The 27,755-nt window shown below is 48.0% G+C and overlaps 1 protein-coding gene across 5 annotated transcripts in view; it reads right to left on the bottom strand.

Moving 5' to 3' along the window:
- The window catches only part of MAPKBP1 (mitogen-activated protein kinase binding protein 1), a 103,921-nt gene that overhangs the window by 33,080 nt on the left and 43,086 nt on the right, over positions 1 to 27,755 (bottom strand). For 4 of the 5 annotated variants that reach the window (XM_055716082.1, XM_055716083.1, XM_055716086.1 and 1 more), the window contains exons 4-15: positions 16,049 to 16,111; positions 15,391 to 15,448; positions 12,180 to 12,350; positions 9,151 to 9,288; positions 8,137 to 8,319; positions 7,512 to 7,529; positions 6,813 to 6,973; positions 4,438 to 4,627; positions 3,326 to 3,472; positions 2,238 to 2,422; positions 2,037 to 2,128; positions 1,531 to 1,656 (exon numbers count right to left, since the gene is read on the bottom strand). In XM_055716082.1, coding sequence (XP_055572057.1) covers positions 1,531 to 1,656; positions 2,037 to 2,128; positions 2,238 to 2,422; positions 3,326 to 3,472; positions 4,438 to 4,627; positions 6,813 to 6,973; positions 7,512 to 7,529; positions 8,137 to 8,319; positions 9,151 to 9,288; positions 12,180 to 12,350; positions 15,391 to 15,448; positions 16,049 to 16,111 — 1,532 coding nt within the window. The remainder of the gene's footprint in view (positions 1 to 1,530; positions 1,657 to 2,036; positions 2,129 to 2,237; positions 2,423 to 3,325; positions 3,473 to 4,437; positions 4,628 to 6,812; positions 6,974 to 7,511; positions 7,530 to 8,136; positions 8,320 to 9,150; positions 9,289 to 12,179; positions 12,351 to 15,390; positions 15,449 to 16,048; positions 16,112 to 27,755) is intronic. The other variant, XM_055716084.1, reaches the window with a different exon arrangement.

The raw sequence follows: 27,755 nt of genomic DNA, 5'->3' as shown, positions 1-27,755 counted from the left end.
AGTGGAGAGGCTTTACAACAACAGATTAGGGTATAACTGTCTTCTCCCTCAACAGCATGCTCACGTGCTTATTCCCTACGTGCCACAGCACTCTGCAGCAGTGTGACAAGTTCACACTCCGTATGAGCTGAAAACGGGCAATAGGCACTTTCCAGTCCTCAGTCACATGTTTCTCGCTGCCCTTCCTTACTGCAGGGTCGAGCTTCCCCTCTCCCCTTAGCGTTCTTTTGTACCCAACACGCTCCTTCAGCAAAGCAACACCTGATACAGCCCCACATAATGAAAAGGGATCCAGCACCCCCGGAGCCCAGTTGAACAGCACCCACTTCGAGCACAACCACGCTTCGCTCCCAGAGCAGCACAAAGGCTTTGCTGGCGGGCCCCGAGTGCAGCTCCCTCCTAGGAGCTGGGCTGGCGGCGTTCCAGGCCAGGTCACCAACAGAGACACCTGCCAAGAGGAACTTTTGCTGGCCTTGGAGCTCCTTGAGAAGATAACTTGAAAAAGCCTCACAGTGGCTTCATAGAGCCTCTGCTATGAAGCTGCAGCCAGGTCTTTTCACTTGGGAGCTACTTCCAAGCTGAGGTTCTCATCCTTGAAGACCAACTTGAGCTACAGCACAGCAGCGCTGCAGCCACACCTGTGCCTGGCCACGTACCCCGCTGATCCAAATCCTGACCTTGACCCATGGACTCAGGTTCCCAACTTGAACCTGCCTCGCTGCCATGGGCTTGCCTGGCAGGCACCAAACTGTGGCTGACGCTGCTCGCTGTCTCCAGACTGATCCTGACCTTGACTTGCTGACCTGCCTTACCACTGTGGGTTTGGCTGGTGATCAGGACTACCGGCTGGGTCTAGTTACCGTCACTGGCCTTGATCTGTCCCACCGCATCCACACACTGCGGGACTTCCCCATCACCAGTGATGCCACTACCTCTTTCTGCCCTCCTGCCACCCGCAGCTACTGGTTCCCCCTGCAGAGCGGCCAACTCCTGTTGCTCTCCAACAACAGCACAACACACTGCGCTGTCGTCTGAGCACCAGCAGTGACCGAGGGCCGGGGATGCAATGTGCTCCGTTATGTGAATGCAAAGTCTTACACCAGTTTGCAATGACAAATTTATTTGTGACTAGTTAATCCCAAAACATTTTTTATGGGTTTGGGGACTTGTTTTGGAGGATGACTGTTCCACAGTTCTCCTCACCAAGAACAGCGTATAGCCATCTGACATCAGCTAAAGGGACTAAATCATTACAGAAAACAGCTTCCCAAAGACATGTTGAGGGCTTCAATCAGGAGAGGTTTTTTGAGTGGGGAAGAAGGAAAGGAGAAAAAAGCAAAAGGGAAAAGGCGGTGAGTATCGCCAAATACCACCTTCTGTTAAGACTGCAGCTACAGAAGATGACAAAAAAGCAGCTGCAGCTTCAGCCTGGCGTATCCCGGCATTTAAGCAGTTAAAATTACTTGACAGGCACACTGGGGAAAGAGCAGTGCTCAAATCCAGCTTTGGAGGGAGGCCATGATTCTCTACCTGCAAACTTCACAGCAGTGATAGAAGAAGAATGTTCATCCAGGGTCTGCTGCAGGCTGTAGTCCTTTCCAGCATCCAGAACATGAATCAATCTATCCCGACTGGCTGAGGCTAAGAGCTTTAAGCCTGGCAGGAAGTTAAAAAGAGTGCAAGACCATTACTAAAAAGTCATCTGCTCTTCAGTCACTATTTTAAAACAGATTCTCAAGTCATCCCAGGGACAAAAACATTATACTGCAGCTAACTACATGAATGGACAGAAAGGAACACCCCTGGATTTCGCACTATAATAACAGAAGTAGTTTCAATCTCAACCTCTAATATTCCAAGGAAAAGTATGAGAAAGAAGCCTTTTTTGAAGGCTGGCTCTACTGGTCCAATGCTACAAGCCTGCTCTGAAATGCCGGAGCAGCTCACCACAAAGTATTGACATACAAAGGCTGGACATTCTGACTTGTTCAACACTACATTCATAAGCAAAAGGGAAGAAGCTCCACTGCATTCACCTGTGTCAGGTTTGGAGTACTCCAGACATAGGATCTCAGAGTCATGGGCTTCCACCTTCAGCATTTCCCTCAGAGACTGCAATTCATATATCCTAAGACACAACACTGATTTCAGTACGTTTATTAATAATTAGCAAGGCCTGGTTTTGATTCTCACGCCTGCCCAGCCCGCAGTCTGCACCAGAAGCTCTATGGGATTACCTGAGAGTGCCTATCCTGTCCCCTGAGGCCAGGTGCTCCCCGCTGGGACTGACACAGACAGTGCGTATTCCCACCTTTGTATCCATCACTTGTGCATCAGCTTTGTCTGCGCTTCCTGCTGAGTTGTAATCAGTGTCCAGAAGTACCTGAGTGTTGTCATCTACATAGATGATTTTCATCAAGTCCTGGGAATACAATACACGCACAAATACTAACCAGCTACAAAATATTGAAGTGAGCATCTGCCTTAGAAACTGGGCTCCTGGCCAACACATACACTTCACTGGCAGTAATGCTGTAATTGATGGGATCTTTTAGCTAGGATCAAGCACTCAGCCCCTTCATACTGTAGGATGAAAGTTTCACAACTGTGTCTCATGATCATCCTTTGCAAAAGATTTCCCTTCAAGCTAGACACTAACAGCATCTCCCGCACAACAGACAAGCTCTGGTACTAGTGATTACAAAGTAGTAGGGGACACAGCAGGGATCAGATAGACTTCGAGGGATCATCCAAGTCAGCCCATGCCTCTCAAGCAGGGGCAGAAAAAGCAGGAGGCTTTTTTCCACATAGCAGATTGCTGAGAAGGGGCAGGTCAGGGCTGCTGTGCCCATGGATCTTCCAACACAACTGAGAATGGAAGAAAACATCTCTAAGGAATCACTGTTCAGTGTACACTCTTACATACATGAAGAGAGTGTAAGAAGTTTCTCATTCAGTTCTCCCAAACCTCTGCCTCGTTTAATACACTTTTTCCAAACAAAACTTAAAGTGCTTACACATTACAGAGATGGAGAAAGAGCAACAGCTTTCCTGGACAATATGAACCATTTTGGAAGACACTAAGCTTGGCAAATCCTTGGGCCGTTTATGGAAAAAGCAGTAGTTCCCAGGACCATTTCAGACAAACTGTCTTTCCACCTGATACTCCTTTCGTATTTCTTCAGGTTCATACCAGACTTGTGCTCTGTTTACAGAGAAGCTTGTGTTGACTTAAGAGATCCAAAGAAGTTTGGGCCTTAACTTGGGAATACCTGTGCATGAGGAAGAGCAGGGGCAAGGAGGTGATCAAAACTGAGGATCTTACATTGCTGAGGATGTTGCGGTGCAGGGCTGTGCCATGAATGTTGGAGCTTTCAGTGTTCCACAGACGAATGGTGTTGTCAGAGGAGCAGGTGATGAAGGAACCAGGGGGAAGGCACGACTGATTGTTGTCCTTCACCTCCGGATACATCTAAGGGCAGGTAAAATCAACCCCTGAGTAAGGCTGCCTGGCACCTGGCTTCCTAGACACTGCTAGCAAGTTTCAAAACAGAATGAGATAAAAGGACTGTCCTCTCTGCTGTGTAAAGGCAGGAGCCAGCCCATTCTCCTAATGAAAACCTGTTTGCAGACCAGAGCTTCATATCCACTTCAAACAAATGCTCACTGTGCTTCCCTGAATGCATAACATCCCCTTAAGTAGTGCGCAACAAGTCAGCACCCTTTGTTTCTAATAGTTCAAAGAGCACCTCAAAGACCACGCAACAACCTTGCACTGTTTTCAACTTTCATCTCTACTGTTGATATATAATCCAGAAGAAACGGGTGATGTGTAATTAACAAATAATTACAAGAAGAGTCCTCAACCTCTTCCCACTTTCTTTCCACTTCCCCCTTTCCTGACCACTGTTGGACATATTTCAACTTATTAACAATTACACTGTTTCCTATACAACCTTTGCATCCCTCCGAGGGAAAGTCAACTAGTCAGACTGGAAGATGACAGCCATTTGAGAGGCTAATTCCAGATGTCCTGGTAAACAGGTTAAGAAGGATCCAAGTTGAAATCTTACCACTTGTTTTATTCCTTTGACTGTGGAGCACTTGCTCACCACAGACCTAAACCAATCTTTTGGGAGCCCCTACATTCAGCTTTGCCCAGTTCTGCTCCTCTTCCCACCTCTCACCCTTTAATGGTAAGACATTTTGTTCCCAGTAACACACTGCATCTAACACACTTCGTCAGCCACTGCAAGTGCAGCCAGAGAACTGTTCCCAGCTCCAACCCAAGCCCCGCAGCAACCACACTAACCACAGGAGGAAGCCTGAGTCAATTCTTTCTCTCTGCAGTAAGTGTTTGCATTCAAGTTTAGCAGCTCTTCGGATGACTTCCTCAGCTGCAACTCACAATCCAACGCTTGTCTGCAGACAACATACCTCAATGTTCCACACGCAGGAAGAGTGGTACAAAGCGGAGTACACCTTGCCTACTTTCTTCGGGTCTTTGACATCCCACACATACAGGCTGTGGTCATTGTATACACAGGAAAGCCACTGGTTGGTGGCGTCAAATGTCAAGGCAATCGTGTCTGGATACTTTGCATCAGCCACACCAGAGAAAAGACGACTGCACAAAGAGAGAACAACAGCCCAGTTAACTTGTGCTCTCTTGGGGTCAGAGCAAGGAGGTAAAGCATGAGAGCTCAGATTCCCTACAGGGCACTAGCTCTGTGGCATGTATCAGTAGAGAGAGTCACTGGCTGGGAAGACTCATCTCTTGAACAACCAGAGTCCCAAAAGAAGCCTGAAAGTCCCATGGCAAACGTCATTCTCTTTGCTATTCAGCTCAAGGGTTCACCACAGGCAGGTGGCAGGCTTTCCCTGAAGAACAACCAGATGGGACACTTGATCATCCCTGGAGATCATCACCATTTACCCCTGCATAGCCAGGTGGCAAAATCCAAGTCAATCTCAAAACAAAGGGGAGCGGGAGGATCATCTTTTGGTGGGTACTGTATTTCGTTTACCGATTGCAGGAAGGGCAGTCCTGCAGCACCAGCACAAGGGACAAAGGAACAATCCATTTCAGCGGCCACTTCTCTGGCATGACTCCCTTCCACCCCTGCCCCACACAGGCCAGCTTGATGCTGCTCCCAAGATGGGCAACTGCGGATGGGCACAGTCCTTGCTAGACAGGCAAGCTCTCCGATGCAAACTTAAAAGCAGAGGAATTCTGCAGAACAAGGAAACACCTCTTTCCCCAGGTCAGACCATGATCACGCCATGCAAACCCTGTATCTCCTCTCCAGGGAAGAAGTAAGTCTCTGTTAAGTCCTCCTGCCATGCATGTAAAGGAGCTGCTCTCTTGACCTGAGGTGAACACAGTTATGCCACAATGCTGTAATGATATCGATAAGGCAATTATAGCTAGAACACCAGGGTGTTGAAAGCAGGTAATTTAGAAGGACTGATGGAGGTGCAGGGGTAAGGGCCAAAGTGGACATAGCACACCAGACAATGGGAGCCCTGCTTCTGCAAGTGCAAAGCTTTGAGGGCTAGAAGAATGCAGGCCAGGTCCTATCAAAAAATCAAGTCATCATTGATATAGTTGTAGGCAGTTCACTGCAGGCAAGTGGCATCCCACAGAGAGCTTCTGGCATGCATGGGAGTATGAGTCGTCCTGTATTCTCAAGCTTCTTTGGAAGCAATTAAAAAAAAATTGTTAAGATTGTAATCAGCACTAGAAATGCATGTTTAAGAATCACATGAATATTTCTGCTTGACTGATGCGTGACAGCAGCAGGGAGTATTTTTAAGGGGTCCATACACAAAACTGCTTGACTTCAGCACTACCAGAAACCAGTAATGTTTTAAATCAAGAGAGTTCCTCTTCCAGCTCCCCTCTTCTGGAGAAGAACTACACAGTGCACTGTTTGAACCTTTACCTCAAATCCCCAAGAAAAGTTTAGAGAAAACCTGTTGAGATACAAGGGGAAAAGACAGACAAACAACCAAACCCCCAAAGGAGTATGTATCTGTAGATGTGGGCACTCCATATATGCAGTGGAATGATGGCTGATGGATTCACACACCTTTGGATTTCTTTCCCCACTAGTGACAGAAGTGAAAGAGAGCAACGGAAGACGACTGGGAAAGGCTCCAATCAGGACTGGCAAACAGCCACACAGGAAGGGTTCTCGCTAGCATAAGCCTCCACAAGCTAGCAGATAGAACTGTACAGAAATCACATCACCCACCTCAGGTGGTGAGAAATAGAGGGCCAAGGCAGAAGATACTGAAACAAGGTAGGAAATCAAGACAAGAAGGCACAAGATTGAGGGAGAGGAAAAACTACAGACAATAGCAGATTTAGGTCTGTAAAAGATTGCAAGGGAGACTTCGAAGAAATGCCCTGTGGGAGCCTGGGCATCTCTTAGCAATGTCATTATAGTGGTACGGAGGAAAGTCTTCAACCCTCACCAGTGATAAGCAAAGGATGTGCCAGGGTACAGGGATGACTGAAGTGTGCCACAGCATCCTGTGCCCTCTGCCCGCTTGCTCGTAGCAACTAACGACAAAAGCCCCCAGACCTGAGCAAGCCCAGGGAGATGAGGGGCGAGACGTGCTGTGCAGTGCAGCCACCAGCTCTGGGCTGTAGCCCAGCTGCACAAGGCAAGGCTGCGGCCACGCAGCTCTGCAACAGGCTGCCAGTGTAAATCCATGGGAAGAGCACACTCCAGATGACAAAGGTCCAAGGATGAGTTCTAAACCCCACAAGCCTGCCTTGCTCCCTTCCACCCTCTCCACGGTACCTGGCCTCGGTGACACTCGCGATGTCTGTCCCCAGGAAGTGCGGCTTTGGCAGCGTGGTGACAAAGTGAAGGTTCAGAGGGTTAAAAATCCGCACGGTGCCGTCAGCACAGCCACAGAAGACGTAGTCCTGATTCACAGAGATGCAGTTTGCCACAGTGGTCTGAGGAGGACACAGCAGACAAGAAGGCGAATAAGCAATGCGCTCTCGCTTCAAAGGTCACCGGACACACAACAGGGAGAACAGCAAACTGACAGACACAGGAGTCATGATCAGAAGAGCTGAAGTGAAGTCGAGCCCTGGGAGTAAGAAAAAGCTTAAAAATCCATTTTTCCTTTCCGAGGAACTTCCCAGCCAAGGTCCACTGCAGATTCCAAGTGGTTAAGGAAAAAGCCCACCTCCTCTGCCACCCACTGTGGTAGGACGTCAGCAGAGCTACATATTTGCTCCAGCTGAGCCTTACTCAAAGATGCAAAAATGTTTTTTTGTTCCTCTGTGACATTCAACACCACTGGCAGGCAAGCAGCACCTCACCCTCCACTAGCATGCCAATACATTACCTCTCACAAGGCGATAAGGAAAAAAAATAAATGGATTTTCTTCCCCTCCCATTGGGATCTGTACAAATGGCAGAAAATGGTACAAAATGGAGTGTGGTGATAAGGAGATGAGTTCAATGCAAAACTTTTTTCCAACTTACTGTGAAGCTGTCTGTATTCTGAGCGAGAGTAAAAGGCAGATATTAGGGATGAAAGGAAAGGAAAGAAAAGAAGAGGCATTTCACTTGAGTGAAAGCATGGAAAGATTTTTTTACCTTGATTTTAATACGCTGAATCCTTTCAAGTGGGCACCTTACATTCAATTGAAAGGAAAATAAACATGATCAAATTCCAACTATGGGCCAAGCTGGTGGTTTAGAATAGCCAAACCAGCCTTGGGAACCTGTGTTTGAGATGCATAAGCCAAATATGACACTGCAGAGTGGGCAGAAATCAGAATCCTTCTAAAACCCCTATTTGTCCAGGCCAATCCAGGAGGGACAACGCGGGGGTTGCCAAAGCTGCATGAGGACATTGCTTTGCCAGAAGAGCAGTAGCTGTAACAGTGAGGCTTGAGAATGAAAGAGCCTCAGCGATTAATACAACCCCTCTGCCAAGAAGCAATGCTATTTTTACCTGTCCTTCCAGGTTAAATCACAGAGTGGCAGAGGCCCAATGATTTTCACTGCTGGCGTCCAGCTTGCGCTCCAAAACCCTTATTATTTGTTGCTCCTGCTCTGCTTCAACAGGCACAAATACTGCAGGACAGGAGAACATAACACTCACCCTCAGCTCCACCCACTTGTCTAGCAGCCTTTTTTCATTGAATTCACAGAGCAGGCCTGAGGATGTGATACAGAAGGTGCTGTCAGCTTTTTTGCCCCTTCCACAAGCCACGTCCGCAAAGAAGTTGTTCCTCAGTTCTCCAAGCAATCCCGAGCGACCTAGCAAGGGGACTGTGGCATTGACCTACCAACAAAAAACAGTTTGTTAGAGTAAGGCACTCCAGGCAGACAGACATTTTTTAGGACATCAAGCCTTGAGTGCTGAAGCACCTCAAAGAAAGAGAAATGCAAACAGCCTACAAGGAGAGGCAGGGACATGTTTTACTTGCTGCAGACCCACTGGCTGCATAGTGTACTGGGACCATCAGTATTAGCACGTGAGTAGAACAGAACACTATCAGTGCCACCGAAACTGTGCATCCAAACGTATGACCCAGAGAGAGCAGATCAATCACTGGAAGAACAACCTTTCCATGGCCAATCTGTGATTTATACCAAGCGCCAAAGCAGCGTCCAAGCATGAAGTAGGAACACCTGCTCACAAGCACACATTAAAATTATCATATGTGGATCCTGTCCCCTGGAGAAGAACAGAACAGCTAAAAAGTTTAAAAATGTCAGTTGACACTTCAAAGTAACACTGACGACCTTTTGAGATGCTCATACCAGCATCAAACAGCTCTGCCACCTCTGCGCTCCAAGGAGTTCAGTGACTGCAGCTCTTCTCTAGGTTTTTTTGATCCTTCAGTACATGTGACTACTAAAGAAGCAGCATGCTGCTATACAACCCCAGGAGCCATGCCCCTACCTTAGTGCAGGGTAAGACAAGCTTTTGGTGCCGTTTGGTGCTACCAGCCCATGAGACTGAGACTCAAGAGCCTGGGGTGGAGGGCTAAACTTGGATCCCAGCAAAATCAAAGGGTTCCCACTTCCCACAGCTCACTGGGGCAAAATCCACCCTGCTGCAAGATGGAAATATCTGCCCACAGCTTGGCCTTGATGCACCTTCTCTCACCTTGGAGGTTTTGCTGTCATCCAGGTACCAGAACTTGACGTGTCGATTTCCAGCAGTGACAAAGTAACTGCAGTCCTCCGAGAATGACACAGCTGTCACTTTACTTGAGACTTTGTTGGCTGCCACTACAATGTTTTTCTGGAAACATAATCGTTTAGATAGCTTAATTTCTTTGTTCAGAAGCAAAGGAACTTATTTCAATTGCAGGCATATATCCAGTACAAGCACCGCAGCAGGGAAAAGACGAGGCTCAAACTATTTTTCATTCACCCCTGAATGCAACCTCCCCAGCATCAGCTGGGAGCACTGATCTGGCAGATAGTACAATTCACATTTACATTCAGCTCCACTTCCACATTGACTGGGATCGAGAACAAACCAGCAGGCACTAGCGCCTGCAGGAACTTACTGTCTGAGCCATGACAAACACATTGGTTTCACAGTCACCAGGAGCTCAGAGCAAAGCCATTTCCATTTCTAAACAGCAAAAGCAGATGTAAGCCAGCATGAGGAAGAGCTCTCCCAGCCTCCCGGCAGCAGTAAGGGCAAGGCACTCAAGATAGGGAACAGGTATTTTCCACAGGGAAAACGGTACCAGTTCCTCCATAAATTCTCTCTTCTTTTTAAAGACATGGTGCTTTACTGAAAGACTCAAAACAGAAAAAGACCATGCCTGTATTGGAAGGGACAAAGCCAAATCTGCTACGCCTCAAATGTGCACCTCAAAACATCAAAGAGTTTGGGAAAGGAGGAAGAACACGGGAGGGACCAAAAACAAGAACAGATGCTGCCCAGGTAGAACAGTCAGATGGCAGGAGCTCCCTGTCCACCAACGCTCAGTTTTCCTCCCCCTGCCTTTCCCCAGGGATCGGTAGAAGTGAGAGTAAGTTTTCCCCTCAGCCTGCTGGGGGGTTTCAACCACGTAGCACACAATCGACAGCAGCGTGCCACTTTTTATTCTCGCTCTTTTCTTTTACCCTTCCTTCTAGGGACTCGGCTGCTCCCGGTCTTCCCAATGCAATGCCCTCAGCACACAAACCAAGGGCCCACCGGGCTGTGTGCTGACAGAACTGAAGAAACCAGCAACAGAGGAGTCTAGGCTGCTGCACCATGACCATGGAGGGACCCCCAATCCAGACTGGGGAAAAAGCAAGGGGGACAGACATTAACATAACTTCTTTCAAGACAGCGCACACAGAAAGGCTTAGGACCCTTGCAGACCTCCACATCTGGATCATTGCTGTGGCCTTTCTTTAGGGAAGCAAGGAGACCCTACAGACAACAGGGGTTTTCTTTTCCATCACAATCAAATGACTGCGTAAGTCTCCCAGCCAGGAAAAACAGGGAAATCAAAGCAGCAGACAGAAGAAGGGTTGTGGTTAGAAGTACAGGGAAGTCCTTCAGGAAGTCTGTGTTCACATCTTGGTCTCTTATTCTTCTTTGGCTTTGGTCAGGTAAAACCCCTCTAGTTTTGGTGCCCAGCCTGCAAAATAAAGTCTAGCTGGACCCCCCCCATAGTCACAGCCTGGAGCGTATGCTTAAAGTGCGTGTTCTTCAGCGCAGAAGGGTGCGATAGTCCACACCTCACAAGCTCTCATGGACGTAACTATAAACAGGATCACAGTGAACAGAAAAACCTGCATAAGCAAGGGAAAACAAAGCTACTAGTACTGTCCCACAGATGCCATGCATTATGACCACCTCCAAGTTACTACTTTCGTTTGCATCACTAGAAAGAACCACAGGCTGAGCACTCAGTTTCCAACATGGACATACACATGTATTATGACTACACAGTTCAGCTAGATGAAAAAATAGCAAGGTCAAGCTTCAGCTCATGCAGGAGAGAACTAACAGCGAGATCTTAACTTACAACACCGGAAACATGATGAAGAGAGTAACATACTAAATGAGCACAGACTTACAAGCTGCAAGAAAAGAGAAGGCGCCGGGGAGACCTTACAGCAGCCTTCCGGTACTTAAAGCGGGTCTACAGGAAGGATGGGGAGGGACTCTTATCAGGGAGCGTAGTGACAGGACAAGTGACAATGGTTTTAAACTGAAAGAGAGCAGATTTAGATCAGATAGGAGGAAGAAACTCTTCACTGTGAGGGCGATGAGGCACTGGCAGAGGTTGCCCAGAGCAGCTGTGGGTGCCCCATCCCTGGCAGTGTCTAGACGGGGCTGGGGACAACCCCGGCTGGTGGAAGGTGACCCTGCCCGTGGCAGGGGGTGGCAGCTAGGTGGTCTTTAAGGTCCCTTCCAACTCAAACCACTCTATGATCCCATGAGATTTCACAGATGGACTTAAGTTTTTTTTAAGCCGCATCTCTTTTAGGGAGGGTTACAGCACCTGAAGAGGTAGCAGGGGCTGAATAAGTGCTTAGTGTTTATTGATGCGGAAGACTCCAAGCCTGCTGACAATGAATTTTTCCTTTCTTATATACAAAGAGCACACACTTAAATGTTTTCTAGAGGATATGACACGGGCTTTGTTTCCACAGAGTGCTGCCCCAACACAGTGGCAGACAGTGTGACCTCCACTGGCTTTCACACACTGTGATTTCTCAATGTTCCCCTTCTCAGTCATCACGGATGGGATCCAAGTACCACAACCCCTGGCACAACAAAAACAAAACAAGCCAAGAGCATCCACTAAACCACAAAAGAAATCCCTGGCTGATGAGAGCTTCCTTCCTCAACCACCTCATAAATTAGTTTTTAATAAGCTTCTGAAGGAGCATAAGGCTTTGACAAGGTTTCATGGTCCAGGCTTCTCTGGCTGGACAGCAAGATGTCACATGTCCCCAAGTATAAAGAACATCCCTTCACTGAAGTGACTCAGACCTTCCCTAAGGGACCATAGCTCTCTCCATGTCCAAACTTGTCTGTGTCTATGAATGTCAAAAAACAAACAACAGAATTTTTAAATAAAGCAGAAAGCAAGATGAAGTAATTTGCAGTCAGACTATCTGCTTTTTTAAATTTAGTAGCACCTCAGGGTTCACCCTACCTCCAGGAGCACTTACCTTCCATGCCCACACATTGACAATCATGTCATGCTGGTAGCCCACCGAAACAATGTACTTGGAGCTGGGGGAGAAGGCCACACAGGCCACGCCGTACTTGTGCTCCTGCAGCTCAGCCACCTGGGTTCGCTCAGCCACATCCCAGACGCGAACTGCTGGCATGTGCCCGCTCTGGGGGGGCGAGAGGAGACAGAGAACAGGAAATGTAACCCCCGAGGTCAGTTCTGACACAGCCGAGCACGTAAAGGGGCGGGGGGCCTTGGAAAAAGATGTCTAGATGGCGCATTTGCACTGGGTTTAGAGGTTCCTTCGATTCTTTGAAGCTCAGCTTGAGACTGACAACCTAAGGAGCATATGCATTTCAGCAGGTGCCTGGAAGAATTAATACCATCTCTCCTGCTTTAATCCTTTTCTTACACTACTCACAAAACAGCCAGAGACTACAATACTTTTGATGCACATCCCTGATCTTTGCAACAGAAACTCTCAGCTCACAAAAAGGACTATGATAAGACAATACAGATAATAGATCACATCTTGGCGAACTAGAAGGCCCTCACATCCTCTGCTCCTAACACAACGTGGACATCCGAGATCTCAGGCCAGGTCATGCCATGCAAAACCATGACCTGACTGTTGCCATAACTATCACACACCAGTGGAGGGAGGCCTCTGGGAGGCTAGCAGCATCACTTCTGTCACAAAGGGAACACACCGATGCTGCCTGAAAGACTATGGGCAGTGTCAGAGAAGATGGTGCTGAGGGAACAGAGCCTCTGGTTTTATGCTTGTTCTCCAGAGAAACAGAAGGCCACAGACCTCAGAAATGCCAATTCAGCAGCACCTTTTGCCAGACGATTCTATTCTTTTGTTTCATTGGTTTTTATTAAACCAAAATAAAACCAGGTGCACAAGATGAGCTGAAATGCTGGCCAAAAATGTGCCTGATGGGCAAATCCTACTCAAGAGCCTGCTCATGATTTCTCATTGAAGTCTGTCAAAACAGTAGCTTGCAAGATAACATATCCATGGCAACATGGCAAAACGGTACCCTTTCTGATCAGCTTTAAGCATGTCATTTGATTGTGTGGGAGACACAAGTCTGATCACGAGGAGAAGTTCAAAGCTTTAAAAATTCAGAACTGTAACAGTTTTAATTGTCTTGCTCAAAAGCTTTGCCAGGTAACTGCTTGTGGCCTGGAAAAATGCCGTGGTCAGATTTTACCGCAGTTGGTGCAGTCCTCCCTCCTGCAAGGCAGAGCTCAGGTCTCAAAGTGGCTGGCAAGATGTTACAATGAGCTGTATCAGCTGCTCTTCAAAGCAATTGCTGTACTTAAACACATACATACATATGTGCGTATATACATATATATATATATATATAGGTATTTCCCAGCATCCTAGCATACACCCCAAGACCGTAACAAACTGAATTTTTATTTCCTTATTTAAGAAACGCTTACCAGAAGTGAGCTCTGCGCAATCCCCATGGATGAGGAATCTATGCCTCCATGGGGATAAAGAAGAACAGGAGAAAAAAAAAAATATTCTTCTGGATTTGAAATGCATAAGAGACATTTATTATGTATAGCGTCCAAGGACTAACCTCCATGCTCTCCTTCCGGAAAAGCCAGCCATGCAGAAAACTCAGGTGTAACTACACAGAATTAGCAGAAGACTGCTAAAAGTGAGCTTGACAAAAACTAAGAGAGCATTTCCCTATGGGACAGAGGTTGCACTAAAATAAGACTGTTGACACCAGCAGGGGACACTACTACACTATGTAATAACTCAAATCTCAGACACGTGGGAGGATACCCAAAAAAGAAATGGTTTTACAACAGGGCAAGAGGAGACACGTTTTGCAACAAGGCAAGAAAAAGCCCCTTTCAAGTATAACTGGAAAGGCTTTTTTTTTAAAAAAAAATAAAAAAAACACCCGAATTTGCCATTTATGCCAATTAAGTTTCAAACAGAAAAATCGGAGTTGTTAGTAAGAAAAAAAACCCACCTCATTTTTTGCCACATTTCCTACCTCACATGAAAAGAATAGAGCACTAGAGATTTTAAAAAACATAATAAAAGAAGGTATCAGAACTGAACAACAGGAAGAAAAAAATAATAATTATATTTTATGATTTTAATATAAAAGGGAATTTATTACATTAAGGCTTCCAGAGTGTAAAGAGGCATTAAAACAAATTACAGCTAAAACCCCTCATGGTTTCCCTAGAAAGTTAATAACAACAACAATCCTGACGCTCTAATGGAAAATTTGTGCTGATTTTTTCCGTGTCAAGGTAGCCTCCACCCCAGAACACTGTTGTTTCTGTCCTTGGCCAGATCCATGCAGGAGTCAGGCCCAGCTTGGGAGCCACCCAGTGACATGCCAGCTGCCATCCTGCCATCATGGGGCGAACAGCCTCCGCCTTGACAGCTCTGACACAGGGCTGCGACACGCTTCTCTGTGGCTGAGGCTCAGGAGGGGACCTGTTCCACACGCGGACCCTCCCCACATCTGAGAGGCACAGAGCCTAGTGGTACATTACCATTGATCACACACAAGAGCAAACTGAGCTAGCTCAGCCGTATCGGGGACAGTCAGCATTTCTGTGATTTCTAACATCCGGCGATTCCAGCCTCAGGACACAGCCCCCGTCTTGAACTTCTAATGCAGAACAGACTCACAGTGCACTTATCCTCATGCTCCCCCTCGGGCACCCTTGGAAAGAGCAATTGTTGCCCCCAGCCAAACAACAATGCCAAACCACAGGCACCAGTGTCTTCTGTCACTATTCCTAAAGCTCCATTCCACATGCACTTTTCACTTTTTCCACGACACTCTTACTGGCTTCAGTTACTTCCTGAAATCCTAAAGGGATGTTAAACTCAGACCAAGAATAAGGTCCACTCACTGACGCTAGAGCAGAGCCACGCTGTGTATCACTCCACTTATTTCCACTCTACCTTCAGCCCGCAGATGCCACCCCAGAAGACCCATCCCCCAAGCTGATGAGTGACAACACACTGAAAAACTGCCAGCAGGAGCACTCAGAGCCACCCATAACCCAGCAGGTCCACTCAGAGATGCAACACTTGAAATAGATTTGCCTGTGCCAAGGCAGCTCACTGGCTCGTTTCTTCAAACACCCTCTGTCTTGCTTCAAAATACAACAGACAACAGGTATGCCCTCTCTCCTCTCCCACTTACCTCTCCTGTAACCAAATATTTTCCATCCGGAGAGAAAGAAAGTGCTGTAATTGTTTTCCTAAAACAGAGAAAATGACACTGAGAAACATTTCCAACACGTGATTTCATTTCAATATGTCATGACTGGGGAGTAGGTTGGGACAAACTGGAAAGAGGCTAAAATCACACAAAGCCTGACACAATGGTTTGGCTTTGCTGGAGGTCTAACACGGGCCATGGGGATTCCCTGCTCCCCAAGTCCCAAGCAGCATGCCTACAGCACCAGAAAAGCTCCAAAAGTCAAGACTCATCCTCTTTGTGCCTTTATTCCAGATGCAGGACCACATCCCAGTCCTGGCTTCAATAATGAGATCATAAGTCTTCAGTGGAGGGAAGAAAAAAAAAATCAGATATTACAGAGTTCTCATAAGATCTCCTCCATGTCATGCCTGTCAGCAGCTCCTCACGGGACCACAATGTTTATGAGGTGGCACCTCGTCAGCAATTTCAGCTCAAGTTAGAAGGAGCTGCAGTCAAACAGCAGGCAGCCTCTCCCCAGGGCAGCTCTCACTGAGGGGATTTAGCCTGGAGCAGTGACACCTCCAGCATTTCACTCAAGCCGAAAAAACCTTGAATTCACCTCCCACAGAAAGCAAGCCCAGCTTAAAGCTTCACTCACCTGGAACTGTTTAGAATGTGGTGTTGCTTATTTTTTCTAGGGTTGAACAGCACAACAACACACCTAGATGGGGGAAACAGAAGAACAAAAAGAGTTGACACAATGATATGTATAAAGAAAACCAAAGAGCTACCCTTGCTAGCAGAGCAGAGCAAAAGCAGTCCCAAAAAGCTTTTCATCCCCCATATCTCAAAGACTGAGCCAAGGTTAACCAGAAATCACAAAGAAAAAGAGCAGCCCAGAGGGGAATCACAAGTCTCTCCTGTGTTCAGGAGTGCCATATGCTAGTATCATAAATAATTACCTTTCCAGCATCTGGGAGGCCTGACTCTTCGATTGCTCAAGCCAGACTAAAAGGTTAACCATGAAAGTTTGTGCAACAGCCCCAGTGGATTACATTCCCTGCCATAAAAGTGGCCCTATGCACTGGGCACCAAACCAGCATGTCTAGAACAGAATAAGAAGGTCAGGAAGAAAAAAAGAGGGGATCATTTCAGAAAATCCCTTTCAGAAAGGGCGGGGGGGGGGGGGGGGGGGGCGCGCAGGCAAGAAGGGGAGGTAGAGGGGCTAAATTCCTGTGCCTGGCCATAACACTAGATAGGACAGAAACTGTTGAGCATAGCACAAGAAGTGGCTGGACGTGAGAAAAGAGACATAGGATGCCAAAAACCACCAACCCAAGGGATGTATCTGAATAAACAACTTGCTCAGGGGCCTCTCAGAAATCTTTCAGCAAGATGAACTGCAAAAGCAAGTAGTAGTAAACTGCTGGTAAGCAACATAATCACCTCCATTGAGAGCAAAACAGTTGCTGACTGGGAGATGAGGGAAGGAGCAGAGGCCCCACTTCCCCACGAACCTTGCCCATAGCACACTGCCTCGGGGTCTCAGCCCATCACAACCAGGCTGGGGCAGTCCCAGGTACAGAGCCCTCTCCACTCCCCCACACAATTTTTCATTTCTCACATTACAGCATTTGTCTCATAGCAGAGAGCAGTAGCGACTAGTAAAAGAAAACACATGGTGCTTACCACCCCGTCCCTAAACTGTTGAGAGAATAAGGAGACAGAACAGTAATTGCTCTGATGACTTTGGGTCCTATCTCCCACTTCACCTCTAAAACAGAAACTGTGGGTTTCGCTCGTCCCTCTGCTAGCACTGGCTGCCAGAGTGCGCAGGGTCCCAGCTCCTCTCCGCTGCAGCGCTTTGGAGCACTGCAGGGTGCCCCTGCTCCGGTGCCAGCCGCCCTCGCCACGCTGGGGCTGCACTGGCGGCACCGTCGCGCTGGGGCTCACCTGCAATGTGTGCCAGGCTGCGGCCGTCAGGCAGGGGGAGAAACACACGGGACTGCGAAGTGGAGGAGCTGGCCTGAAGCAGCCAACCAGAAAGGCAAAAGCTTTTTGGCATCACCCAAACCTACTGCTGCACCTCACCTACAGATACAGACCTCCCCAACACTGCAAGCTGCACACTCATGCACAGGACTAAGCACACCTTGGCACCATGCTGCCGAGGGCAAGAGCCACGTCATTCCAGGCCCCTCTCCACGTCCCCAGCAGCTGGCAGGGCTAGCGGTGCTGCAGGCACAGCTCAGGGCTGACCAGCACCTGCGATGCGTCCAGCATCTCTTCACCTAGTCCAGGCAGCTGACCCTTCCCTTGGTCTGAGTGGGCTACCCTGCCAGAAGCGGTGTTAAATCTGAAAAGCACAAGGGAGCAGAAAGGAGGACCCAACGCACCGAGACCTTGAGCTCAGAGTCCTTGGCCAAAGCTGTCACGCTCCATTAACATCGCTAGCTCAAAGCAGACGCCCTCAGAGGGTACCGAAGCTTTAACCTCCAAAGCACCAACCATTCCCAAGATATGCCCCCACGCACACCCTTACACTGCTCCACTCCTCTCCACCCGTGCCGTCCCACCTGCCCTTCTCCACTCGTGCCGTACCCTGAAAGCCACAGCAACAAAGGCACCAATTGATAGATAAAGCAGACAGCTGTGGTTAGAGAGCAGGGAAAGTGTAAATAAGCAGTTTCTTCAGACCAGGACCCATCCTTCTGTGCTTTTTACCCTGGGGAACCAATCTGGAAAGTTTCAAGTCAAAGCTATGCTATATATTTCTGAGGGATTAATGTAAAGAAGCAGGTGGTTTGTGATCCATTAACAAGTCAGGGGAGGTTAAGCCTCGCAAATCACAAGATATGAAATAGATTTTCACATCTGCTAACTTCCTATCTAATCCCAAGCCCCCAGCTAATCAGAAAAGCAAAGCAAAGCCCCATTATATGGAGTTGGATAGGGGTAATGGACCAAAATCCTGCTGAGTTATGACAGGGATGAATTGTGCTCAAAATAAGCTTCAAAAAACCCTGAAAGAATAAAGGAAAGACATGAAATCTTGGCAAAGACTTCCCTATACAGCTCTTACATTTAAGTTTTTGTTTTATTGTGAGGAACTCTGCAGCAAAACAGGACTTCAGAGAACTGAACAGAGTCTAAAAAACACAGGAAAGATGCAAAATACAAACCATGGTCTTAAAACCAGGCAAGCAAACATACCATTTCCTAGAATAGCAGCATAGCGAACCGCAAAGGTCCAGGGCTCTGCCGTTATTAACCTGCACGGCAGAGCCCTTGGCTACTTACTAGCATGAATTTCAGCTCAGTGGCACTCCAGCACAGGCTGTCTGCCCGTGGGCTTCCCCCCTGCTTCACAGCCCTTGGCCAAGGCCAGAGCCCACGGTGAAGGCAAGAGCCACCCCACTCACACAGCAAGGCAAATCAGCAAACCGCTCCATGAGCCACGCGGCTTCTAGTGCCAGAGCAGCCAGGTATTTTAACTTTGTCTTAAGACAACCCTATGCTCAATTCACTGAGCTTGACCCATAATTAATAAACGCTATCTGGAGGAAGGGAGAAATAAGTCCCAGTATCTCCTTACCGGTCAGCAAGCACTGATTCATGCCACGAAAAGGTAAACTTAACTCAGACTCAGTGAAACAAGACTGTACATTGTTGAGTTCTAGGCTAATAAGCAATGTAACTTGCTAATTGGTTATGAACTTCTCTGCCAATAAAGTCATTTAGCCAGGATAAACTAGTCTTCTAAACTTGCCTTCTTAAATTAGCCACTACTCAACAAAAGCCACCCTGCTGCTATGTTGTCCCATGCCAATTGTCTACCATTGCTCTCCTGTCTGCCATACACAAGGGCAACAAAGGCTCCAGCCAACTCCAGGGACACTTTATTCAGCAAGCTGGCAGGCCACAAACCACCAAACTTACAGCGGGACACACATACTGCTCCGCGAGTCAGGAGCACTCAACTCTGAAAATCGGCTCCCTCTCAAGCGTGGGAAGACACTCGGCCCACTCCGTCCTAGAGAGCGCATCTCCTCAACGAGCAGAAAGGAACCACTTCTAGCACTTCAGTCTCTTCTGAGCGTTCAGAAAACAGCCTCAAGTTGCACCCGGGGAGGTTTAGGTTAGGTATCAGGGAAAAAAGTCTTCACAGAAAGGGTTGTCAAGCATTGGAACAGGCTGCCCAGGGAAGTGGTGGAGTCCCCATCCCTGGAGGCATTTAAAAGACGTGTAGACGTGGCACTTTGGGACATGGTTTAGTGGTGGGTGTGGCAATGCTGGGTTAATGGTGGGACTCGATGGTCCTAAAGGTGTTTTCTAACCTAAACAATTCTATGATTCAGGGCAGCCTCAGCTGCCTGCTCAGACACTCACAGCTCAGCCCCAGAGGAGCTCCTCCCCGCCACGCAGCTGGCAAGTCATTCTCCAGCAGAACCTGCAGCAGTTCCCAAACAAGGTGGCTCAGAGCCCACGAGTACTCTGGGCGAGCTCCGTTTCAGCCAAGGAAATCAGGCTAGCAAAATACAGGGAATGGAGACACTGAACGGTCAGATCACTGACCCACCTGCTCCACACTGCCTCCAAGTCCAGTAAGGCTACCAAGCCCTCAGGAGACTCAGAGTACCTACTCCTTTCCGTTTATGCTGGCTTTAATCTTACAGCAGTTAAAATAATAAAAATAATTACCATGGAAAATTAATTGCATACACCCATCTCTCCATCCTCCACCTTTGTCTGCTCCTTTATAAGGCTGCGTTCCGTATTTTACAGCCAGCGGGATGGAAAGAACGCAAGAAAAGAAAGCACTCATCTGCTTGCTCCTAGCTTCCAACTGTGGATGTACAAAGCAAGGTACTTCAAACCTTCACCTCTAAAATGGTCACCTCTTCCACCTGCTCCACCCCTTTCCCAAATTGAAGCTTTCCAAACAAATTCAAGGTCTCAGTCCATCTTTGTCCGAAGACATCTTTTTAAACGTTAGTGCCAACATACGAACTAAGACTAGCTCCAACAGCACCTCAGATGGGACCTACAGAGAGAAACACTGACCCTGGCATACACTAGCTGTTTAGAAGGTCAACATTTTTAGCACGCTTGTTTCAGCACAAACCTTACCCCTCCTCTGCAGCTGTGGGCAAGGCTTGATGACCTCAGCACCTTTTTAATCCACAAGTATGTTCTGATTTCCAAGATGTTTATAGAAACTATTCACTGCTGTATGGATTACTGCTGTACAAACCATCTATCAGCCGGCTGAGATCAAGTGTCCTGTTTGTTTGCACGCCGATTCCTGCAGAGGCTGTTGGCAACAGCGTACGTATTTAAAGGTATTATTTCTAGGTCTGTGATGCCACCCCACAACTTTAAGTACACCTTCCTCATACAGGCAGCTTTTAAAAACAACTTGGCTGTGGAATCTTTTCCAGTTCTCCTCTTTCTTGCAGGACACTCAGGTAATCTCAAACACAAGGGAAGGACAGAATCAACTCTCACAACTATGTCAAAGATTTTTGCAGACAACCCTAACCCTCCCCATCAGGGAGCCCATTTGGTTCAGCCAACAAGAAAGTGGAGGAAGGTTCCTTGCAGAGCTTTCCAAACCTCCATGAAGACAGCCCTACCTCACATGTGCACAACTGTGCACCATATATGCAGATAAAAAGCTAGTGGTGTTTCAAAGGCCCGGGGCGGGGGGGGGGGGGGGAGCGGAGGAAAGCAGCGTCATAGCAGTTTCCATTGGCTCCAGCAAGAAGAAAAAAAAATACGAAAAAGAAGCAATTTTCCTAAGCTAAATATAGGAGTAGGAATGGAGAGGAATTGGACGTCAGTATCACACTTACATGAAGTATCTGACTCACTAAGTCAGCAGCAGTGGGTCACTCCATGCAGCTCCCCCCACCCTTCCTTTTGCCTCTTCTCCTACTGGCTTCACTCCTGCTCTTACAAAAATCCTAGTTCCTGGGCATTTTACTCTTCTCGTCGTCCTCCTGTTTTCCCCACGCATCCCTCTAGTCTTAGCTGTCTTCCCCCAGCCACCTCCTTCCTCATCCTCCTTTAACAAACTAATAAAAACCAGATTTCTGCAGAAGTCAGTTTTCCTCTTTCCTTCCTCCCCAGGCCACACTCCCCTCCAGGGGGCTTGGGAAAATTAAAAGCCTGCGATAGCATTCCTTTCCAAGTTACCCCTCAGCTCAGCATTGCCCTATCTTGTGGGACACGTGACTGGAGGCAGAGTTCATGGGTCGAGTCCTCCTTGGGTCAAATCCTGCTCTCTTAAACACATGCAGCCTATGTTATAAAGAGGATGCTGTATGAAGGAAAGAAAACTCCATTAAGATGTAAAAAACAAACGTTGGCTTTTTTTTTCCCCCCACAATATAATCCTTTCATACTGCTGCATGAATAAATGAAAAGAGCAAATAGTCCCATCCCTTCAAAAACAGTACATTTCTCAATTTCTGGCTTATACTCTCCTCTCTTCCCCCCACCCAAAGCTATTCAAATGAGAGCGCAATAGCTTCCTACGCACTAAATGCATGAAAAAGAAAAAAAGACATTGATAAGAACAAAATCTTTTTTACACCGCACCGGTTGCCAAGAGAAGCTTGATCAGAGTGAAGCAGTGTCTACAAAAGCTGGTGTTAATTTTCTATGTGGCAACTCTTCCTGCCAAAAAGCTTCTTTAATTCACAGCCAGTACTGGGAGCGGGCTAACAGTGATGAGAGAGGATGTGCACGCTGACTATGTAACTGAATAGGTATTTTCATGCAAGCTATATTAATTAAATGCATGTTGAGAGGTTAAGATTCAGGTGTTGCTGCCTGAGCAGAAAAGCCTTCAGAGCTCCCTGCACCAACCCATGGCCAAGAAGATTGGGAAGGCGGGAGCCTGACACATGCAGCTAAATCACGCTTCAGAAACCAATGCAGGCTAATGAAAAGCCATGAATACCGAACAGAAAACCCACTGTGAAGAAAGTGAATGATATATTTATGATGCTAGGCTAATAGTGTAGGAATTTCTGATTGCCCACCAGGGACATGTCTTCTCTGTTTAAAAGGCTGTGTGGCACCCCAAATCTGCAGGACAGGGAGCTCAAACACACCACAGAGCAGGGTCTGCTCCAAAAACCACAAGAAGAACCAGGCCAAACTGAAGCCGAAGATCTTGCCCCCAGAAGCCCAGGCCCAGGGAAGAACAGGGTAGATTTTAAGACACTTGTCCAGACTATTTTCCCAGCCTCCAGAAATGTGACATTCAGAGATATCTTAGGCCAGTGGGCACCCGCACACGAGAGGAGGGAGAGCAGCACAGGAAACTGAGTCGACACGAAAGCAGGGCAGAACTGCCAAGGAGGATTTGTAGGGAAAATCCCCAAAGGGACAAGGACAGCCAGCCTCTGTTCCCCCCGCCACTTCAACCTACTGAATACACATCAGCCACTGCATTGACTGATAGGGCAGATGTATCCAGTACACGGGAACGCAAGATGAAGCGGCACAGCAGCCTCTCTCTCTCTCTGCCCAGTGTCATAGGCTTTGCACAACCGCAGGCCAGCATTCCAATCGCTCTCCTCAGCTGAGGTGCTGAGCACCAGTGACAGATCACTTCCCATTCAACCTTCAATGGACTGAGACAGAAAAGCAAGCCTTACAAGAGAACAAATACTACATCCCCAAATACGGCAGCCTCAAAATGCCCACCACTCCTGCAGAAAACCCACCAGTGCCCATGTGATACATCAACATCCAGAAGAACAGGCAACTTGCTCCCTGCACCACCTGGCGAGATGCTGCCATCCCCATGATCCGCTACAGTGTGGTTTGTGCCTGTCCACCAGCACAGGCTCTGCTGCAGGTGAGGGGACAGGAGCGGTGCCCACGAAGCTCCTCCTCAGCCCCTGCCCTGCACAGGGTCAATGCGCTCCCACCACGGGTGGCCGACAGCTCCCGGCGGCGGCTCTGGCTCTCGGCAGCCCCTTCACACCTGCCAGACTGCATCTTTACAACAACCTGCTGCATCTCTGAGCTCAAGCTGCAGGTGGCAGAGGACAGATGCACAGATCTGAAAAGACACCCAAAATACTTCAAAAAACCCAACACATAGATCACATTTAACTTCTAAGTAGGAAAAGGCCTTGAAGATCAAGTCCAACCAAGACCATCAAGTCCAACTGTAGAACAGTGACAAGAGCCAACAAGGACAGAGATTGTGCCCGCACACCGACCGGTCCAGGCCTCTCCTCGCTTATGCAGAGACACCACTGAAGTGCCAGCTTTACCAGGAACACCGAGGAGAAACGCCGCGGTCCCCCTGCCTGCCTCCTACCAGAGCAAAGGTGCTGCCTGCCGCGATTTCTAGCAGGTCCAGCCGATCTGCCACACAACCTCAGCTCCCTGGCACTACCACACGCAGGAAACTCCATCTTAGCCTGGGAACAAACACCAGGTTATTTCAAGGTCTCTTTTTAAGGGGGCAGAGCAGAAGAGGAGGTGGGGGGGGGGCGGGATTTTTCAAAGCGGCAACCCTTCTGACATTGGGCAAACATAAGACAGGGTGATGACTCTGGAAAACAAACCCAGACCCCACACTTCACACAAAATGGATGCAGGCATAAAAGACAGCCTGGTTCCTGTCTCTCATCGGGTAAGTTGCACACAACCCCACAGCAGCCACGCTGGAGCCAGAGACGCAGCGGTACTGCCCTCAGGAGAGCGGTGGCTTTTCACAGAGCTGCGCAATAAGGAGGCACCTTTTCCAGGGGGCAAAAACCTAAGCCAGACTGAGATTGTGAAAGACTTGGACAAGAAATGCATGTGGGGAAAGCAGAGGGGAGAAAAGGGCTCAGAGGAAAACCACAAAATTTAAACCAGTTTACCAAGTGGGAATCATTACAGTTGCAAGGAAGATGAAAATTATTTCAGTTAATTGTTATGGCTCACGGCTGCCTAGTCACCAATGATTCAGCAGGAAGTTCACCTTCAAAACATCCCAATTCCCTTGAATACTCCAAAGCCGGGAGAGGAAAAAAACCCCAAAAACTCAGGGTTGAGAAACCAGGGCTAACACCCTGCCCCAGCAGAGCAGGGGACAGGCCACCTCACCTGCCCTGCAGAGCACCCCGCCTCTCCTCAGCCCGCAGTAAAGGCAGGTGCCACAGGGAAGCCATGCAAAGCAGCAGCTGCGCGCACACGCTGAATGCCTGCCAGCCTGCACGTCTGAGGAGCTCCAAAGGACACAGGCCACTGATGAAAAACACATGTGCACAGACACACACATATATACATGTGTATGTAGGTATATACAGACACATGCGTACATATGGCTCATGGCTGACTACAACACACACGCACACATACAGAGTCCAGGTTTCTCCCTCCCTCTCTCCAAAAGCACTCACTTCCCTAGGGGCAGGGAAGCAATGCCAGCAATACACCTACATGAAGCATTAAATCAACTAGGCTGGGAGTAGGAGTTGCAGAGCTGCATTTTATTTCAGCACTCTTGGCAAACACCCACTGAACACTGCAAATGAGCAGCAGCCTCGGGGGCTAGAGCAATGGGCAACTGATGATAGGAAGGCTGGAGGAATAAAAGGATCACTGAGACAGTTCATGACAAGAGAATGTGCCGATCAGTCAGACTGGAGAAGCAGTAGAAAAAAGAGCCTTGAGCAGAACCTGGCTGCTCCCAGATGCAACCAACAGGGATGAAACAAACAGCCAGAACACAGCTGACAACCTGAAGAACTTTGCATCAGGACAGGGAATGCAACTTTTTCCAGGATGGATGCTACAGGATTCACAGCCTACTGTGTTAATTCTTGACAAAGGACTCATCTCCATATGCTGAGGTCTCCTCCCAAAGTTACAGCTGTCACAGGCACATCAGCACGTAGAAGAGAACAACTCTGTCCTGACAGACCAGCCAGGACACCTGCTTCGGGGACCTCTTGCTCCCCAGTTGTTCCCCACCCCTCGCCGGCTCCCAAAAGTCAGTCCCTCTTCAATCAGCATCTGTCTGACAGCCCCAGGTCTGCCATTCTCAGCAACAGCTCCTAAGCTTTGTCCGGAATCCGAAAGGCCTCAGGCTCCCTGTGCTTCCTTGCTCTGAACTTTGCCTGACCTGCCTGTAGCTCTATTTCACTTGGTTGAGCTGTGACAGCAATTTCTCTAACTGACCAGGTGTCTAGGGCTAATCTGTTTTACTTCTGTTTATCTTAGTGTGATACACCCATAGTTTTATATAAATAACAGTAACAAGCAGTTATTTTATGTAGACTAAGATATTTGCAACTAACACCACAATGTACCAGAGAGAAATGGCATGAGAGCAGAAGCCTTGAGAAGTGGAGATGCGGGATGCAGTGCAGAGGAACACAGGCATGGGACGATAAGAGACTACGTACGTGCTTGGCAGCAGAGACCCCATGGCTGTGAACAATTCAGCGATGGTCCCTTAAAGAAATACAGACCTGGAGCTGAACAAAACAGGTTTTAGGGGTAACAAATTAAAAAATACCCAATGTGCATGAAAGATACCATACATAGAAGCACCATGGAGCTGCAGACCAACTAAGAAAGAGAAAGGTGTGAAAGTGTGTTAGCAAACATATAAAAAACAACCCAGGTCGACCCTGGATTGAGGACAAATCCAGCAACATCTACATCATGCTCCTCCCGGTGAAGGGCTACAAAGGCTGAGAATTTATGGTGTTACCCTACAATGACTGCCTTTATGATCCAGAGGAGAGAGACAAGGGTGAGGGTAACACCAGGAAAAGGAATAGAAACAATGAAATGTGTTACAGTTTTAGTTGCATTATCACAATTATTGAGACCTTTTTCAATATAGAAGTATTCTAATGCATTATCCTTCTTTTTTTCCCTGTAATAATTACTGGTAGAGTAAAATGACTCTCTAGTTAGTGTTAAGAATTCAGTTATACTACCAATAAATTCTTGCCTTCTTTTATGTACATAGCCCACATGGGTAAGAGGTGCTTCCTCTTTGCCCATAAACAACACTGAGTGTATCAATGCCCAAAGGGAGTGCCTCAGAAAAAAGAAAATGCGCAGATCTAGGGGAAAAGGAAGCAATGAAAACAGCAAGTTGAAGGAAAAAAAGAAAAAAAATCTTTTACAATCCCAGGAGAATAGCAGTTCAGAAGGAAAGGCCAGAAAGAGATAAAGAGAAGCAAAGTTTACAATAAAATTCCTGTAGAATAATCAAATCTGCCGTCAAGCCCCAAGCAAATTCAGCTCTCTAGCCCAACAGTATACTGAGAGAAGACAGAAGACGGGAGCTCTCCCTGAAGGCACCCTCCTGGGAGCAAGCGGCTCCCTGCAGAGACGCAGGGGAATATCTCGCTCTGCACTTCACGTCTGCACCAAATTCTCTGCAAGAGCAGTTGCCACCACGCCACAAAGCCACAAAAGCTCAGTGTCTTCTTTTAAAAATCAAGACCCAGAGGAAAAACATATCCCGCTTGCGAGCAACTGGCCAGCACCTCAGTTTCCAGCAGCAAGCGCAGCCAGAGTATTCCCTCATCATGCCTGAGCCACTTAGGAGCCGGGAGAAAGATCTATACATCAAACCAATCATCTGGGGCAGACGAACATGACGGCTGATGGCAGATGCCTCAGGGCTTTAATTGTTTTACCATGAGCAAGCAGTGTAGCCAATATTAAAGAGGCATCAGTCAAAGGAGCAAGACAAAGAGTAATACAGTTCAACTCTCCATTCTCGTCTGATTAACCTTCAGAAGGAAGCAGGCTGAGGCAGGTCTGCCTCCCAGCCCGCTCCCCACCACCATCTCCCTGGGGAGGATGGCCAGGCGGGGGGGGTAAGGTGCTGGGCAGGACCCTCTGCTGCCCACTGACCCATCGCTGATCTTTCCTGCGTTCCAGAGCAGACAGCAAAAGCCCCCACTGCGGCAGAGAAACTGGAGCAGCTTTTCCCCTTGAATGCTTCAGTAAGCATAATCCTTGCTGTATCTCTGTAACTGTCAGAGACAAAGAAAGAAAAGAAAACACCAAACAAACAAAACCCAAACCTGCTTCTTCAAAAGCATGGAGTTAAAGAATCACCCACTCAAGACAGTCAGTCGGTTGTTTTCATCTCCTCTAGGCACAGGCAAGACTCACAGCTGCCTCGGACAGCAGGCTGCCAGGGCCAGCAAAAGGCAACGCAGCCTCCGGCCAACCCTGCCTGCTGACAGCCCTGCAAGGTCGGGCTGGTGGCTGCTGGCAAAAGGGGCAGGGGGGCGCCTGCTTCGCCCCACAGCTGCTGGTGGTGCCACAGCCCAGGTGAAGCCTGTTGCAGCTCCTGGGCCCGAACCAGGACTCTT

This window comes from Falco cherrug, chromosome 7 (genome assembly GCF_023634085.1).
Source record: "Falco cherrug isolate bFalChe1 chromosome 7, bFalChe1.pri, whole genome shotgun sequence".
NCBI lineage: Eukaryota > Metazoa > Chordata > Aves > Falconiformes > Falconidae > Falco > Falco cherrug.
Note: the sequence above shows the minus strand (reverse complement) of the source record. Positions and strands in the feature narration are given on the sequence as shown.